The sequence below is a fragment of the Oculina patagonica genome, chromosome 13 (genome assembly GCF_052425735.1).
Source record: "Oculina patagonica isolate OP01 chromosome 13, crgOcupat, whole genome shotgun sequence".
Lineage (NCBI taxonomy): Eukaryota > Metazoa > Cnidaria > Anthozoa > Scleractinia > Oculinidae > Oculina > Oculina patagonica.
The window spans coordinates 16,618,738-16,636,895 of NC_135770.1; the positions used below are offsets into that span (position 1 = coordinate 16,618,738).

Consider the following 18,158-nt stretch of genomic DNA (forward strand, 5'->3'; position numbering starts at 1 on the left):
ACGCGGACTTGTAAAACGCGGACTAGTAAAACGCGGACTTGTAAAACGCGGACTTGTAAAAGGCGGACTAGTAAAACGAGGAGTAGTAAAACGCGGACTTGTAAAACGCGGACTAGTAAAACGCGGACTTGTAAGACGCGGACTTGTAAAACGAGGGCTTGTTAAGCACGGACTTGTAGAACGCGGACTTGTAAAACAAGCGCTTGTAAATCGGATAAAACTAAACGGTTTAGCGAGCGAAACAATTTGTGTTTGAAGCTTTTGTGTGTTTCTTCGACGGCATATTTCTAGCTTTTTTGAGCACTCTATGGTCTGTTTTAGCGTGGAGATGTTTTTGCAGTATAGCACATGTTCGTTCTGCAAACCCCTACTAAAACAACGGGATTGATGCTATGAGTTGTGTGCATATGTTTCTTTCTTTCCACTACTTGACGTCTGTTGAATGCAGTCGTTTGTATTGCTCGCACGAGGTAGTACGGGGCCCGTCCAGAAATCAACAGTCAATGGTAAATAAAGGTGACGGGCCTACACGACTCCTACGTTCGTGACATTAGAATATTTGCCGTTAAATGTTTAAATTCGGTCTTTCGACCTTATTTGCCTCTGACTTCTTTCTGAGGGTACTGTTTTAATTTGGGGGCAGTATGTGGTAAATAAAGGTGACGGGCCTACACGACTCCTACGTTCGTGACATTAGAACATTTGCCGTTATATGTTCAAATTCGGTCTTTCGACCTTATTTGCTTCTGACTTCTTTCTGAGGTTACTATTTTTTTGAGACATTATGTATTGAAGAGAGCCGTAAGATGATTGTGGCCAAGGAAGTGTCTAGAGGCGTTTTACAAGTCCGCGTTTTACTAGTCCGCGTTTTACTAGTCCAGTCCAGTCCAGTCCAGTCCACGAAATACAGTATGCCGGGGAGTTTTAGTATAAACAAAAACGTCTGCAAGTCCCAAAACACGAAGTCTTTCTATGCAGGCTGAATTCTTTTTTGGTTAAACCGGCGGTCATGTAGGTCTACATAGATGCATATGAAAATTCGTAGCTGAGCAGCAATTAGTGAGAGGTATTTCAGGGATCTCTCGGAATTTTTGGCGCGTGGGATCAGCGATTAGAATCTGAGACGCCCATGGTGGGGGATGGAGGTAGGGGATGAATTGGGCCTAAAAAGAGTCACGTTTGATAACAATTAAGAGGTGGGGGGCGGGAGATAGAGACGAGGTCTGGGACCGAATAGTCATGTTCCGACAACTTGTGCCCAGAACAGGTGGTTTATTTTGCGGGCGCGTGAAGCGCGATACAGCGAGCGCGAGGTGCGAGGGCGAGCGTGAAGCGCGGAAAACTTGCAATGCGATCAAGTTACGATTTCATAAAGCCTTCATTAATTGCTATTACAGTAATGGTATGAAACAAATGTTCAATCATTCATCAACAAGTTGTGATCATTTTCTTGACAATAGTAGTTCCCCGGTAAACAGTTGTAGTACTGTCCCATCAAAGTGCAATGGCTGGAAAATACCGAAAAGCACACGACCTTCAGGTGAAACCGCACCTTACAGTATTACCAATACACTGCACTTTGCTAAGTCTTAAAACTTTACATTTTCTAGTCGTCTACTTCAATCGTTTATTTGTATTGTGTGAAATACATTTATAAATTGAAACCATCATGTCATTAAGTAATAATGCAATCTCGACAACGTTCTAGATATTATATTATGCACATTAATACAGCTCATGCAAGCCCTGTGACTTACACAAACACAGTCGGACTGAGTGCTACTTAAGTAACTGCTTCGTGGTTTCTGCTGTACTGAACCCTGCCTTTCAAGGCAAAGCGCCCGATTTTAAGCTTCTCAAGCTTCTCAATGTTCTTGTTAATTTAAGGGGTACATGCGGGAGTGTGAAATAAATATGAGGCGTTTAGTAGAAATGGGGCATTCATTTCACTCTAACTGTAACGATGTCAAAAAGACAAATATGTAAATATGACGCGTAGTTTGCTCCCGGATAAAGATAGGAAACAGATTTTGTGAGTAGGAGACTACTCTAATCTTTTCTAATGCAAAGCCTAAAGATGTCGTTCACAGATTGTTCGATATTGATGTCCTCATCGTCATCGCATCGGGGTTAACCATGTTGGCTAGCTAGCTCCTTTGGCCCCTTCGATGTCCGAGTGAATCAATTAACTAACTAAAGAAAATTGCGTGCTTTTTACTCCATGAAACGTTTACTTGAATTTTGAGGCGAATATATAATTTCTTTTTTTTATTTGGGAGGGGGGGGGGGGTGATGGGAGGGAGCAGGGGTGTCTATTAGACACGGGACGTTTATTGGTGGGGGCTCTAATACAAACTTTACACCTCAGGGGGAAGGCGTTTATTAGCTACGCGGCGTTTATTTGAGAGTGGGCGTTTATTAGATCATTTACAGTATTTCACTCATTTACATTTATTCTAAGGATTGCGTACAGGAAAGATGGGAACACAAAATGAACAAAAGAGTATGATTATGAGAGTGTCAGTGAAAACGAACTTTCAACAACCTGATCAAGGCAAAGACGAATCATGAGTTGTAAAAAGGCACGCTGATCTACACTTATACAAATATTTAATTCCGTCGATACGTCGGTCCGTCATTCTAGCTTTAAATTAGGAAATCAGTAGGAGCACTATCAGAGATACAGGTGATTCCAAATTTGTTGAAATTGTTCTCGATCCTTGTTCCCAGGGTCTTCGTTCCCCTAAACCAGCGGTTGATAAACGAGTTTAGATATTAAATTTCGTTCCCAGAACTTGCGCATTTTCCGTCAGCCTTGACCGAACTGGGTCGTCCTCTGCCCTCTGGGCCATTTATGGTTCCGGTTTAATTGTGCGCATGCACTGGAGACTTGAGATGAAATGAACCGTTCTCGCCCCCAGAGTCTACGGTCCTTCTGTTCTGCGCTAGGGATCGAGACCTCTGCCGTTAATGTCTGTTAAGCTACGCAACGAATTGAAGGCGGGGTGGCCCCGAGGCGAAAGCGGAAACCCGACTGAGAGGTAAGTGCTTGGACGGTTGTATAGAAACCGGCTCCACATCGAGGCCCTTTGTGTCACACTAGGGCTTTCCACAAGTAGCTCGGCAACTTTTTGGCATTTTTTCATGTTTCGAGCAACGTTTTCCCCTTGGAGCAACTTTTTTCCTCTCGAGCAACTATTTGCATTTTGAGCAATTTCCAGACCGAAGATTTCCGAAGATTATAGAGTCCTGTTCTAAGGCAAAACGAACGTTTCCGAAGACTTACGAAGTTTGCCGAAGATTTTCGAGGGACATCTGAAGACGTTTCAACATTCGGCTCATTCTGCATTAAAATATTACAAAACTCGTCAGCAAACATGACGTCATCGATATCTTCGCGATTTTTCCCAGTTAAAGGAATCCTTGTTATTTAACAAAATAATATTCCCCTTAATATGTTATTTAGATACTTCTTTTGCTGTAAAATTGCATAAAACTGCTTTTAAGATCTTACTCTCAAAGGGAAATTAGCATATATTAAGAAAAAATTCTTTTGGTTAGAAGTAGCGTTTTGGATTTTTTGGAGCAACTTTCGAGCAACTTTTATTATCAGAAGCAACGTTTTTGGATTTTTGGAGCAACTGTTGAGCAACTTTTTGAGATATTACGGGCAACTTTTTGGGAAATCTCGAGCAACTTGTGGAAAGCCCTAAGTCACACTGCCCGAAGCCAGTGGAGAGCACGGATGAAAGAAAGAAGGATATAGTGAAGGCTAGAGCAACGAAAAAGAAACTACTTGCAGCAAGCGAGCAGAATGCAAATATACGCGTCAGCATGACGACATGTTATACGCGTTATTAACAAAATCGAACTGCGCGGTCGTTCGATTTTGTTAACAAGGCCTTTGAAAGACCTTTCAATTGGCATTAAGGGTTTTCACATCCACACTATAAATCAAACATTCAGTTAGGGACGCAACATTATTTTTTTGGAGGAGTGGCCAAGTGGGATCAAAAATCCTGAAAAAAAATTGTTTGCAATAGCAAAATGCCCACATAAATTGTTTAAGACATCAAAAAACATTGTCTGCAGAAAGATGCAGCTGGAAAAATTGTTTGGACAGAGAGCGCCACGGAAAAAATCGTCTGTACTGTACTATACTACGCTTCGAGTAAAACAATGGTCCATTCCAGCGTTTCGATCGAGCACTGAGGCAAGTCTTGAGAGACTGGGTACTAGTCCAAAACAATATGGCGCCCGGGTGAAAAGCAACTTACCAGGCTGATGAAAATGTGAAGTACTGAGGCCATCGCTTACGAGACAAGTGGAAACTAAATCCTTGCAGAATTGTTTGTGAACATTATAACTACCGGGTAGACAGAAGTGAGCGACGTTTTCTCTTTCCAATCTGCACGTGAAGATACGCTTGAATTCGATCGATGATGAACATGGCAAGTGGCTTGTTTACCTTTTCTCACGCCGTAAGTCTGTATTTATGGGCACTAAATAGCCGGATAATTAACATCACGAACCACTTTAGTTGCTAAAAGTTTTATTGGATTTATGTAAGCGGTATTTCTCACGTCCTCAGCCGACCTATCCATCATGTTATGAAACTCGTTCTAAAACTTTCAGAACTTTGTTTTTGTTTTGCTCACATGTAGCACATTTTTGTACGCTAAAATCATACGTGCCGATTGAACTTAACATACTTTTTTTGACTTTAATTTATTATTTGGTAAATTTTTTACAAAATAATGGCTAATGGAACCATCAGAATAACGCCGCATCGGCGATATACAAACGTAATTTTACCCTAAAATCTCTAGTGTCACACATTGCCCGAAAGACCTTATTTTTTAAATAGGTTTACTACCAAACCAGAGAGCGATGAAAATTCTTGATGATATCATTTAAATTGTACTAGGTGATACTAATTACAGTGGTGTTTTGATATGGAAAGCTTCAATTCTTGCAGAGATATTTTGGTCGAAAGATGGGTCAAAATTTGGGTATTTTTTGGCTCAAAACCGACCATGGGCGCGTTGACCACGATATCTTCCACACGTTGCGATAATATTCTACCTACAGCATTATCATCTCAATATGTAGCCCCATGCAAAATATAAAGGAAATCTGAGAGGGTCAATGTAGACTAGTAATAGTGGCTTTATTTTCGGTTAGCTAACGTGGGGAGTGGTCGCCTAATCTCCCGAACCATGTGGTCTTGTAAAAATCGCTTGAAAGTTAACATAATCGCATATCCCTTAAGGCCAAGTTACACGAGGCAATTTTTCGTGCAATTTGAAACGCAACAAACGTTGCATTGCCAGTTGCCGAAAAAAAAAACTTCACGAGTGTAACACCCGATTTTTTTCAACCTGCAGCATTGACGGCGGAGCAGGGGGGAGGGCTGGAAAGGCCTTAGCACCCCCAAAATTCCCGAAAAAATAAAGAATTACTAAGAGAAGAGTCTATTAAGCCGCTTCCCCCCCCCCCCCCCCCCCCCCCACTTCAAGTCAATAGTCAGCCCCCTAGTTGGAAAAACGTTTCGCCGTTCCTGTGCAATGAAACAAAATGTTGTGTTGGAAGTTGCAAAAAAGAAGCAAAGAAACAAAATGTGGCTGACAATTACGTGTAGAAAGTAATCGACCGCCAAAAAAGTGGACATTGAAAGCCATAATCGATCGATGACTTTCGGGTCTATCTGTAGAGCTAGCGTCGTACATAAAGGAGCATTCGAACTCTTAAGTAATTTTTCGTACCATGAGTAATGACATTTACCCTGCTTTAAGATTATTTATTTTTTGAACCTATAAACCACCGTTAACATTAGTACTTTGGCCGCTTATTTACCAGAATGAAAACATTGTAAGCTCCAGTGAAAATTAAATTAATTGGGAGCTCCGCTTTTAGGCGTGCTTAAATCTATATATAATGTAGGTAATCAAATGGCGACGACAGAAATTAAGAAAAAGTTTCACGTTTATTTTGTAAAAATTCTAACAATGTTTCGAATATTTAGGTAAAGGAAATTAAACGAATGCGATTGTTCTTTTAATAACCTTTTGTTTTCAACACCGTATTGGGCGTTATTTATGTGATTGGAAAGCCGAAAGGGGTTTTTTGAAAATTAACAATAAAAATTTCCGCCGAAATTAGGGAGTTATTTGTCACTGATGGTCATGGGGCAGAATGCATAGACATCACTTATTATTCATTATCAGCGAAGCGGCAAATTTGAATGCGAGAGCGCCCACAATAAGAGAAGAAAGGACCAAAATTGGTCCAGTAGCGTTAATAAAACTTACTTTCCTGGTTTCAAGAAGTAAAACTCTACCAACCCATGCGCGGCTTTTTGAAGAAGAATGCTGTATCTACATTTTAAGGCTAAAACAAACAAAACTGAACAAGTGTAAGGAATGTTCTTTTGCACTTGAAAATACAGCAAAATTGGCCTTTTTTGTATGGAGGCCGTTTTCAAAAGGAAATTTCTGAAACGTTCTACTGATTTTTCCCAACCCACGAACGGCAAATGAAAAATTCATCTTTTTTCTACCAGAATTTGTTTAAAGATTAAAAATTGGTCAACGGGAGCCACTGTTCTTTTCGCTTTGAAAAGTGCTGGTCCAGTTCATCCCAACCAAAACATCACACGTCCATAAACAAATGCCCATAAGTCAAATAGCCCCTAATTTAAATTTTTGTAGAACATGTAAGGCCACCTCAGACCAATTTTTAACTTGATAACTATTACTTACCGGGTTATGTTATAGGAATTGTTTCAAAACCGCTATTTTATTTAAAGATGTTTACGTTTCGTGCATTTCGCAACAGTGCGTAGTCAAATTATCTTTCAGTGAATTAACTCTGTCAACGAAATGTTTCAGACTTTGTGTGCGATACAATAGATAAAGGAGTCGTGATATTGCATTCATTAATCAATTTTATTTGCCTCTACACAGCAAAGCGGTAACCGAATCAAAGTTTTGGTTTTTAACCTTAACAGTAAACAACGTAGTAGTAGTGGAAGTAGTAGTTCTATGTTCTATGTGAAGCTTTGCCCCTCCAATTTTTGACCCCAACAGTTCAGATCACTTCACTGAACCAAGATGTATCCACTGGCCTTGATTCCTTGGTCTCCATTATCTCCGCCGTGCTTAGCCACGTTTCCACACGCATTGGAGTCGTCTGGATATCCTCCAGTACCAAACCCGATTCTGGAGTCGCTAGTTTTGCAATCATTTTCATTGTTGCCTACAAAGCCAATTCGTGCTTTAGAAGCCCCAGCGTTGTCACTCAGGACATTGAAACCTTCTTTCTGGCAGTTTTGCTGCAGGGAGGCCGCTGAACCGATTAACGTCTTCCATGCGTCGCGTCCCAGTGAGGTGGAGCGGTGTTGATTATCTGAGATCAGGGCGTGCAGCGAGCTGGCCTCTTTGTCCAGAACAAGGAATCTGGTGTCTTCTCCAATCTTCATGCCGAGGCAGATCTTGGTAAAGGGTGTGTTCCAGTAGGTTGGTAGCTTGGTCTCTTCTTGGTCCAAACCTGTTGCTCCTTCAGGGATGCCGTATGTGTTCTTGTTAGTCCAGTAAGCCGAATCGTACTTAAACGTACTCTGCAAGATACAATTAACGGGTCTGTAATGTTGGACGAAAAGATTGACACTTCGGGAACATGTTGCCCTCCCATCCCCTTTTCAATGTTTTTACGACACAAAAACTAAAACAAATCTTAACACTCAATCTGACTCTATCCGTGCAAAACTTTTCACATAGAACAATGCGTTCCTAATTTTTCTTTACCTCTAATTACATTCAAAATACTTTACTACATTCTTCACGCTCTATTATAAAATCATATTCATAAATAGCCATCGCACTTGACATTTACACTGAACTTGAAAATGCTGTCATGAAGACAGCGAAACGTTGTTCTTTCTTTATATCGCTAGTTTTTATTCTAAAATGTTTAACTAAAACATCTTTAATTCGAAAAATGCTGTAACACATTAAATTGTTTGGGGAAGATTTCAAGGTGTATTGGTTGAAGCTGTAACTCACTTTATTAAGTGATGGTTAAATTTCCCTTTTTCTTCTATGTTTTTTGATTAAAGATGAAAACAGAAAAATATTGGTGTAGTTTAGAAACAGGTCTTCCTTCGTTAAATGGATATCTGTTTACATATTAACTTTTTTTCAGTTATGACTGTCTTTACTCATTTATGAAAAGCAAGTGTTTTTCCACATTTTAACTTTCCCTTGGGCGGTCCAATTTGTTTTTAAGACAAACATTTATGCAAGAAAATGACCAAAAATTGCACGGTCTAGCTACTGCTTGTTGCTCATTTTCCTTCTGCGAGTTAAAAACGCCACATTTTAAATGGTTAAATATTGCTATTGGTGAATTCAATTTGTGCGTTTGTTGGATTATGATTAGTTCTTTTGGTAACATAAGCGTTTTAAGCGTACCTTAGAGCCGTCAATCTTCATGACCAGCGTCCATCCTCCGCCACCACAGTCACCAAGACCAGCGCCATCCATGTTACAGTAAACAGGAAACTTCCCAGAGTCCATCTGAAGCACGTATGCTTTGTTCTCGCTCGCCCTGGAAAATCAATGCAAATACTTAATGTTTTCCGGCTCTTTTGTTTATTGCCGAAATGATTAAAATAAAAATAATATTCATGACAGATTCGGACCGCAATTTTGCAATATTATCAATTAAACTTACTCGTCTTTGTCATAAATCTCTTTGCAGGAGCTTGGACCTGGACAGCAGTCGCAGGAGCTCGATTCTAAACAAACATAAGATTTAAAATTAAAATTGTTCAGTAATTTAGGGATTGTCGAACTTAAATGACTGAGAATGACTGAAAACCACTGATCACAAACCGTTCGACAAATGAACAAATTCAAACAAGAAAAAAACATTTATTGTACCTTGACTCGAACAATCCACTTTTCCAACCAGATCCGTAAGAGCGTCTAACTTCTGAATCACACTCTTGCAAACGTTACCCTTCTTGCCAGCATTTGCGAAAATGGTGAAATACACCAGGCAAATAATTCCAGCAATTTTCAACGGTGCCATTTTTGAGTCTTGCAACCACACGGTAGGGCTTTCAGTGAAAACTGATAAGGCATTCTAAAAGTGCGCAGTTTATGAACCTTTGTATCTTTGCTTAACATTAAAACCATTTTCTCCATACACAAGCCTCTAGACTTTCTTATTTGCATCCTTAGGAATTCGTATGTCAATCAGTTCCTTCATAATGATTGGTTTCGTTAATTGTTACAAACAATAACCAATACAGTTTTATAAGAAAGTAAAATAACCATAGATATGGCGTTCGGCTCCATTGAAGCTATTGAGCATTTTAATGATTATGTACCACCCATTAAGTCAAATAACCAACTGCACGTTTGTTATGAAATATTAGAATAGCCAAGGTAAAGAAGATAATGAAATAACCATAGATACGAAGGTCGGCTCAAGTGAAATTTCTAAAAAGCTGTTGAGGGTTTAAGTGATTATTTACCACCCATTAAGACAAATAACCAACGGCACGCTTATTATGAAATATTAAAATAGCCAAAGTTTAAGTGGTTATTAAAAATAACCATGGATATGCAGTAGTTTGGTTTAAAATGCTAAATAGCGATCAAGATTGAAACATCTTCCAGAAGGCTTTTGTTGAAAGAAACAATTTTACATATTCATAATTGAACCCGTCCTATTCCCACCCAGAGAATACAAACTGATGGTGATGACGATTTATTAAATGAAAGCAGAAAAAATGAGAATCCTGGTGGGCATTAGAAAATATCGTTTTCAATAAAGGCCAGCACGCCGAGCGGGGTAAAATTAAAAACGGCTTACAAGAGAAGCAAATAACCATAGATACGGACGCCCTGTTGGTATCGTAGAACGTGATGAATGTTCAAAAAAAATACCTTATTTATTTATTTCATTTATTGCAGGTTCGCCCTAAAGGCACTTGTTATTTTGAAATACAGAATTATTAAAACTATTACAGAATTAAAGGATAAATAATTTTGTCCGGGCCATTGAAAGATACACCAGTAAGAGAAAAAGAGAGAAAAAAAAAACTAGAAAATGTAGGAAACTTCGTTGGGATTATAAAAAAATATAGGACAGTAGGTAACATGTGAAACGCGACATGCTTGAAGGAAAGGAGTATACACAAGGTAAAAAGCGGGTTATTTAAAAATTGGGAGAGAAAAAAATGAATGAAAAAAAGGCAGTCCGATAGCGGCGAATTTGGCAAAGTTGAGATAGCCAACTCATCATCGGAGTTTCAAATGTATCGAGTGTACCCAGTGACGCGCCAATTAAAATGTAGGTGACAAATAGATGACTCTAAGAAACGACCTACTTAACCAAACTTTAATTATACCACATATTCCTCGGCGAAGCCGTTTGCCGTTATTTGTGACAAGTCTTCTGCGTATTATTGAACCATGTTTAAGCTGCAAACGATGATTTACAAGTAGAGAACATCGCGAAGAAAAAGGTAATAAAATATGACTTACATATGCCTTCAAACATGTTTGTGTTTTTTAAAATGTTACGTCTATAAGAATAGTAAACATCTAAATGGAGAAACTATTGTTTTAAGTGATAGCAATGGTAAAATTCTTATTAGCCTGTCTAAAAGCTTAACGCTCTTACAATTATAAATAACTAAATAAACGTTCGGGTAAAAATGATATTTTTTTTTTACTTTCACTGTTGATGAAAAGTTAGTTGCAGAATAATTTGTTTTCATGCAATCTCTTCACTGGTTTTATTATCTATATCATTAGTTGTTCAAACTTCTACTAAAAATCAATCGAACTGATTTAATTTTGTTTTATTTTATTTTTACAGATTACTACAAAAGCTAAAAGCTTTACCAATAATCGTGTATAAAGAAATCGTTCTAAGTAGTTTATGTCGGCTCGATAAAAGTAAAACCAATAATAATAATTCAAATAAGTCTCCATGTTGCCATTTCGGATACTTATAATTGAATGGCTTTAAACTATCAATGGATAAGCTAGCATTCGAAAACCTGTCCAATTTATGAACAATAAAACTAGTTTTAAATGTCCAAAGCTTTTCTCCTAACACAATATATTTTTTTCTTTACGATTGCTGAAAAAACGCAAGACAATCAGCCTTTACCAGAAGAACGATTAAGTCAGTTAAATGACAACCCAACCAGCAGTGCGCGTATGCTGCAAAATAAAATGACGGGATGTTCATAGCTTTGCAAGTAAGCGATATAAGTATCGGTGCAATAGCATATTCGGTGGTACTTATCTTGGATTACTTAAAACTAAATTTAGTTCTAATAATATGGGACCAAGGGGCCTCCATTGAAAGATTCTTCAAACATTCACTGAGCGTATTCAATAAGTATAGAAAGTCAATAATGAATCGTGATCAACATGACAGGAATGTTAAGAAAAGAAAATAATTATGCAGAGGCACAGCCAGCAACATTCAATAAACAGTCAAATTAATAGCTTGCTTATAGCAAAGGACCTTCAAAACAAGGTTTGAAAATGAGAATATTAGGAAGACACAAGGGTTTAACCATTTCAGACCAACAATATCTTTCAAATCAGTGTCCACAAATGGACTATAAAAGGTCCTTAAATAAAAGGAGACAGACGATTTTATTCTAAACTTACTGTGGTTTTAACATACATTTGTGGTTCGAAGGCAGCCTTTCATCCGTTCAATCCATCCAGACTGGCGATTTTATCTATCTTTTCTGAAAAGGATTTTCGATCACTATCAAATAATAAAACAAATATTCCCTTTAATGATGAAATGTCATATAAACATACAAGTAGTATTTTGGTGTATCATACATCAAATCGATTTAAACTAGATTCCATCACAATCAAGTCGTATTTTGACCATCTGTTCTCCACATGTTTTCACACCGTTTATTATGTTATTTCGCCATTCAGTCCTGGTGATCACGCAGAATACACTACAGGGCATTTTAAGACAAAATGGAAAGATCCAAACAATAATAAAACATCGGAGTTCCTCAGCATGCACACTGTGAAACAGATCGAACAATTTCACTTTAATATGAAATCCATAATAAGAAGAATAATATAACAAAGAGTGTTTGAAATAAATAAGGAATACCTTCAGCTCGGTCCAGAGGAAATTTTCTTTCTAAGCTAAGCGATGGGTTAAGGCTGCTGTTGAATTGGTATAAGGCCAGGCCGAAGCACAAACGTAAGAATTAGAGCATAAAAAGATTTCATGTTCTTATGCTGTCCTCACTAGGAATAAACATAGGAATGAGTGTGTTCGATCTTCCTATGCACTGATGCTTGTGCTTCTTCCCACTGAAAAACAGTATTTACATGTTGGTATTTATATTAGTTAAGCTGTCAATATACTTCCATTGGTCACCATCTCGTGTTGACGCTTTTAGTGAGAGAAGACTAACAATTAACCCAATAAATAAAGGGTTTTGCAAACATCTTTCTAATAATAGATTAATAAGAATATTGTTCATTTTATCATTTTTGCCTTCGTCTCTTCGCACAAAACATGGAACTTTTACCCTATCGCTTTGCAAGGGTTTGCATTTATCTTATTCATTCTCATTGCTCAGTACAGATCTTTCAAATTCCGGCAAAGAGATAAGGCCAAACCCTTCCAAATAATTGGAAGGGTAGCTGATTGCAAAAATTAAAACGTTTCCCCAACAAGGATTTTCTTAGGAGAAGGAACGAAAAACCTTTCGCCGATCTATGGACCGACAGATCGAAGAAAGTGCAATTTGCATTACCATTCTACCGCATTGGACTTAAAAATAAAAGCTACTCATAAATAAATGCAATAAAATGTAAGACCAGAAAATATTTTGCGAACTTCGCTTTTTACTCTTATTTATAGCTTCTCCACGCTCAGAAAGCGTCAATTTAAATTCAAATTGCCGGGTTCTTTTCTCTGTAAACAAATTATACAACTGAGGTTAAAGCTCGGTAAAAAATTAAGGAAATGTATGCATGCACCTCTGAATCTAAGAATTACTTCGAAGGTTCGCAATAGAAAAAGAGCGGCCCATCGTATGTCTAGTGAAATTCATAGTTTTGACATTTACACCACACTAACATCTTAACGGCAAAAAACAGTGCGAAATTATGATAATGTAATCAATCGATAATCTACAGGCCTTTTAGCATTACAGATGTGTGTTCACGGTCGTCTTAGTATTTAAAGAGAGTTTGTTAGCTTATCCAAGTATCGAACTTCTACATCTCGTCATTTAGAACAACCGGTGAGATGAGAAGCATCACAATAAAAATACTAGAATCAGTAGAAAGGGAAGTAGAACGATTCAAGTATAGAGCCCTGGGGAACACCGCACTTAATATTTTGTCGAGTGGAAGGGGTATTATCATAAAATCGCGGATTCAGTGTTTACGATTGGAAAAATAACTAGAATTCCTTGTCAAGCTAATCCACGAATGCTATATATTGCATTAGCTTAAAAAACTGCTATAAGTGGTCCAGAGTGTCAAATGCTTTGGGGTGCCTCGATCAATAGATGACGATATTTAACTTATAAGGTGAACAAGCGCAAGACTAGTCGAGTGTTTGATTGAATGAGTCAAATTGATAACAATTCAAAATTTACAATCGCTCTCGGCAAATTCAACAAGTCGTAGATACACGGCCATTTCAAAACTGGACAAGCCGGAGTTAAATGAGTCTATGGTTGGTAAAATATTAGAGATCACCTCCTTTAAATATTGGAACAGTAGTTAAGAAATTATACGCTTATTTGGAAAAACTGCTTTAGCTAAAGAGATATTAAAAGCATGCACTGAGTCTCCTAGATGGATGTAAGCATATTCTTGATTACATGTATCGCGGCAATAATTATTGTCGAAGCCAAAAACTTTTCCCGTTTTGAACGAATTACATATGTCTTATTATTCTAATGAAGTAGCCGGTTTGTTGTAGAAAGATAGTCGTACTGTAATCTCTAAAAAAGACTGAAAAGAAGTACTGTATGTCAGAGGTTCGCAAGCGAAAAGTGTAAAAAGAAAAACATATTCCAAAGAATAGTCCCAGTCAACAGCTACTCTTTATTTTCTTCCTTGTGGCATCATATCTACGCCTACATACATACACACGCAATTTTATGAAGTTTATAAATAAAAAATGAATTGGTTTGTGGGAAGTAAAGACCAGCCAGCGGCTATAAAACATTACCTGCTGCGTTGATTTAAAGACGTACAATATTATCAGTGCTGCATGTAAAACCTCATGAAGTATCTCCATTGAGTACAAAGCACGAGCAGAAAGATGAAATTTTAAAATAGGTGATAGGGAAAACCCCGCTGAAACGCAATCAGTTTGGCTATTGCCAAAGGGCGGCTTCTTCTGAGAGAATAATTTAAATACATAAACTAAATGTCCGCTTTCGAGCCGGAAATCGGTTCTTATATAAAGTAAATTCGAAGCTTAAGCAAGAGACTACTTTCCTTTCTTAATCAGATGATTACGTTTTTCTTAATAGTACTAGATACTATAAATAAAACTGCTGGAGCGATCTGTAGTCATAGCTTAAAATATAAAATTGTTTAAAACAGATCTAAAAATATAAAACGATACTCTAAATTTTCGATCGCCTTCTGCGGTCTTCTTCAGAGAATGATGGATTTTTGCAAGATTCGCAGAATTCTAATAAGTTATTGTTCGTTGTCCCCCTAGGGAGCAACTAGCAATGCGTAAACCCTTGGGAAGGGCGCTCTTTCGTTTATAGTGTTTTTGTCGAGGAAGGAATGCAAGGATTCCAGAAACAGTCTTTTGTTCTTGCACCTGTTTCAAGAATTTCGGCGTAACTTGGATGTATGTCGTGGATGATTTCTGCATGATGTTTAATCGCGGAGTTGATATTTCCGTTTGTTCCGGGCTTGTGTTCGGCTCCCCGCGATTTCCAGTTTCTTTTGCTTTCCCCAACGTATGCAAATGGACATGTCCTGCAAGTCACTTTGTATACGATTCCTTTCAATTGATCTTTATTCGGTCGGTCCTTGGGTCGGTCCTTGGGCTTTTTTTATATTTTAAGCTAGATACTATAGCACTATACTATAGTACCCTGTATTGAATGTTCTAGAATTCTACAGAATGTTACAGTTACGGTCGCAGTAGCACAGTACCCCCTACACATGTAGTTTAATTTAAATTAATTTTGTTTACAGACTTTTACTATCGCTTCGTCTCTACTTATAATTCGCTTCCGATCGTTTCGAGACAAAGTCGTTTCGAGACAAGTCGAGGTCGATTCGAGACACATGTAAAGTCGATTCGAAACAAGCTTACGTACTTGAAGTCCTTTCGATACAAAATACTATACTACTATATATAAATGACCAAACAAACCTTCGACGACATACTCGTTCGAGCGAACATAAACCTCCGTTGTAAATGAAACGAACCCATACCTCCGCGAGAATCAAAGGTATGTATCCAAGCCTCCGAGAACACACAAACAAGACCAAGTTATGGTTAAGTTAATTTACAAAAGAGATTTGTATCAATATATTTTTGAGACTTCTTCTATAACTTCAGAACATGTTATATGCCTACGATCAAGAAACACACCTCTGTGTTATTATTTACTTCAGTCGATCGAGTCGCTTCTTCGAATTTTAGCTTATTTGTGACAGAGATAACAAAAATTACCAAAAAGATGCGAAAACAGGCTCAATCTTTCCGCCTCAATTTAAAGGTTTAATTGACTCGCCAAATCCAACATGGCGTCAACTAGCGGCAAGAAAGCTATTTTGGAACTATTTTTTTATTATTCCCTGCCCCAGGAATAAAAATATCACAACCACCGGCGACTATAGCTACACGACAAACAACCACGTTACCTGAAGCTTTCTTTGCTTGTCAGACTGAACGAAACGACTTGACAGGGACCGCGGAGAGGGAGGGGCTAGGGGGGCTTTAACCCCCCCCCCCCCCACTTTTTTCAGTAACAAGAAAAAAATTATAATGAATTAAAAAAACAAACGAAAAATTACAGAAAAAAATCGTTTCTGGACACCATATTATTGGCCATGGTTTAGTTTGTAAATGACGAAAGTAACAGCAAATACTATTGCCAAAATAGACTCGCCTTCAACTTAGATACATAAAAAACAAGTAAATGCGGACAATTGCCTTAAAGGTATTCAGTTTAATTGAAAAATATTGGGCTACTACAGGATCATACTCTTTAATAAAAACTGGCCTTTTAAGGGCGAGTGGACTTCTCATGAAAAAAGGCCTGTTTCATCATTGGTCAGTTTCAATCCGAACAAATGGGTTAAGTTAAGAGGCAATTTTTTTTTTTTTTTTTGAGCCCATGCTAAATATAATTCATTTTCTAACAATGAAAGTGAAATTTTCTTTTCTGTTTTCATTCGTTCTGGTAACATCTCAGTTGCGGGTACTTCAACATGGTAAGAAAGGTTCGTGTCTTGATGTAAGTCAGTGAGTAGCTTTATCAAACGTTTGTAGAGCAACGTCTCTTTATCGCAACGTTTTCTCGTTTTAAGCAATGCTTTAACAAAAACAATTTAAGCGCTGGACCTTTACATTTTTAATTTCAAGTGCATTTTCCGGTATCTTTGAGAAATCGAAATCAAAATTCTCCCGGAGGAGCATGCCCTGGACACGCCTCCCCCCCCCCCCTCCTTTAAGGGACGGACCATTAGAAAAGTGATAGGGGGGGGTGGAGAAAAAACCAAAAAAAATTCATGCAAGCCAAAATGCCCGAAAAAAAAATTCTTGCAAGCCGAGACTGAAAAAAAATCTTGCAGAAGGAGATTTAACCTTTTAGGTAAAATGTCAAGGAATTATTATAAAAAATACCATTCAGTGTTGTAAACTTGTAATGACAGAAAATTTCCTCCAGAATTCCCTAAAATAGCGTTTTTAAAGCTCTAAAAAATTAAAATTTTCCGGGAGAGCTTGTTATATGTATGAACATCATCACACTAACAAACCAACCCCACATTTTGTGTACGTACAAGCAAACGTGTCGTGGCCTGATTTTACCCTAGTACAACTTGATATTTTGTTTTGTACTCGTGACTGGTAATAAACCCAATAATAACGAGCCAATAGGTCAATTAGTTTTTAAGAAAAATGATTTTGTTATTAAACGCTTTCCAGCATATCTGTTAATCCATAAAGCGTTTTGTGGTTTATTCGTTGGGCCACAACGTGCTTTGTGACCCAACTTTGAAAATTAAGCAATAAAAACACCTGTCTTTTTACATTTGACAAGAACAACTTTCCGACGAAATATATCAGGGAGAATGCTAAAAATAGCAATTTTTTAAATTTTCTGGGGGAGCATGCCCCCAGACCCTCCTACAGACTAGCGCCTCCAGCGCTCAACTTCTAGTTTCATAGCAAATTGCATTCAGCCTGGCCTCTCGACAAGCAAAACTTTTCTTCCCATATGCCGATGGTTATAGAAAATTCACTTTCACCTTCTGGCTATTGTATAAAGACTTTTACATCGACATTTGTAAGCCATACGATATAAACTGCTGTTGACAAGCGTATAAGGTGAAAAAAAAAAACAATCAGTATAACATGATATAAAATAACATTACTAGCCATTTGATTTTAGCAACTCTTAATATTTTTTTAAAAAAATATAATGAACAAAAATGTTCTTTAAGAGACTGGTCAATAAGTAGAGGGGGTGGGGATAGGCCAGAGTAGAAGGATGGTCATGTAGTTTTTATATGCACATAGGGGGTGGGTCATCTCAGTGACTTTAAACTGATATAGTTACAAGAAAATCCCCAGTGGTATTCATCAGTATAAATTGATGAATTTCTTGACGTGAGCAGTCACGGTTTTAGATGTATTTCTAGCGATTTCAGAAGGCCAAAATATAAAAATTTCCCGGGGGAGCATGCCCCCGGACCAACCTACATGGCTTGTGATCATAACATCGGTTTTGGTGGGTTTACTCTAGCTGCCACCTTTCAAATTGCTCCAGGGCAACCCCAGTCCCGATAGGATTACATCGAAGAATAACAACATTTTTTGGGAATCAACATAGCAACATTTGTCAAAAAAATGGTATAAAGTAAGAA

At 37.9% G+C, this 18,158-nt stretch overlaps 2 protein-coding genes across 3 annotated transcripts in view; one reads left to right on the forward strand and one right to left on the reverse strand.

Annotated features, from left to right (window-relative positions):
- Window positions 1-18,158, forward strand: part of LOC144634664 (uncharacterized) — a 70,891-nt gene that overhangs the window by 47,155 nt on the left and 5,578 nt on the right. The window contains exon 1 of one of the 2 annotated variants that reach the window (XM_078493688.1): window positions 15,458-15,514. The exons of the other annotated variant lie outside the window; for it this stretch is intronic. The gene's annotated coding sequence lies outside the window, so the exon portion shown is untranslated. Of the gene's footprint in view, window positions 1-15,457; window positions 15,515-18,158 lie in introns of those variants that run through there. 2 annotated transcript variants of the gene reach the window in all.
- Window positions 6,929-9,149, reverse strand: LOC144635456 (putative skeletal organic matrix protein 5). Its single transcript, XM_078494561.1, has 4 exons — window positions 8,943-9,149; window positions 8,734-8,797; window positions 8,472-8,607; window positions 6,929-7,618 (listed from the first exon to the last, which is right to left on the reverse strand). Exons 1-4 carry the CDS (start codon window positions 9,091-9,093, stop codon window positions 7,100-7,102), a joined length of 870 nt encoding a protein of 289 aa, XP_078350687.1. The 5' UTR covers window positions 9,094-9,149; the 3' UTR covers window positions 6,929-7,099.

What these genes read in the sequence shown, in the direction of transcription:
- LOC144635456 (XM_078494561.1), bottom strand. Translation starts at nt 9,093, where the DNA reads ATGGCACCGTTGAAAATTGCTGGAATTATTTGCCTGGTGTATTTCACC. An exon ending in AGTGGATTGTTCGAGTCAAG is followed by an intron (nt 8,798 to 8,942) that starts GTACAATAAATG and finishes ATGTTTGTTTAG; the next exon opens with AATCGAGCTCCTGCGACTGC. An exon ending in GAGATTTATGACAAAGACGA is followed by an intron (nt 8,608 to 8,733) that starts GTAAGTTTAATT and finishes TTGATTTTCCAG; the next exon opens with GGCGAGCGAGAACAAAGCAT.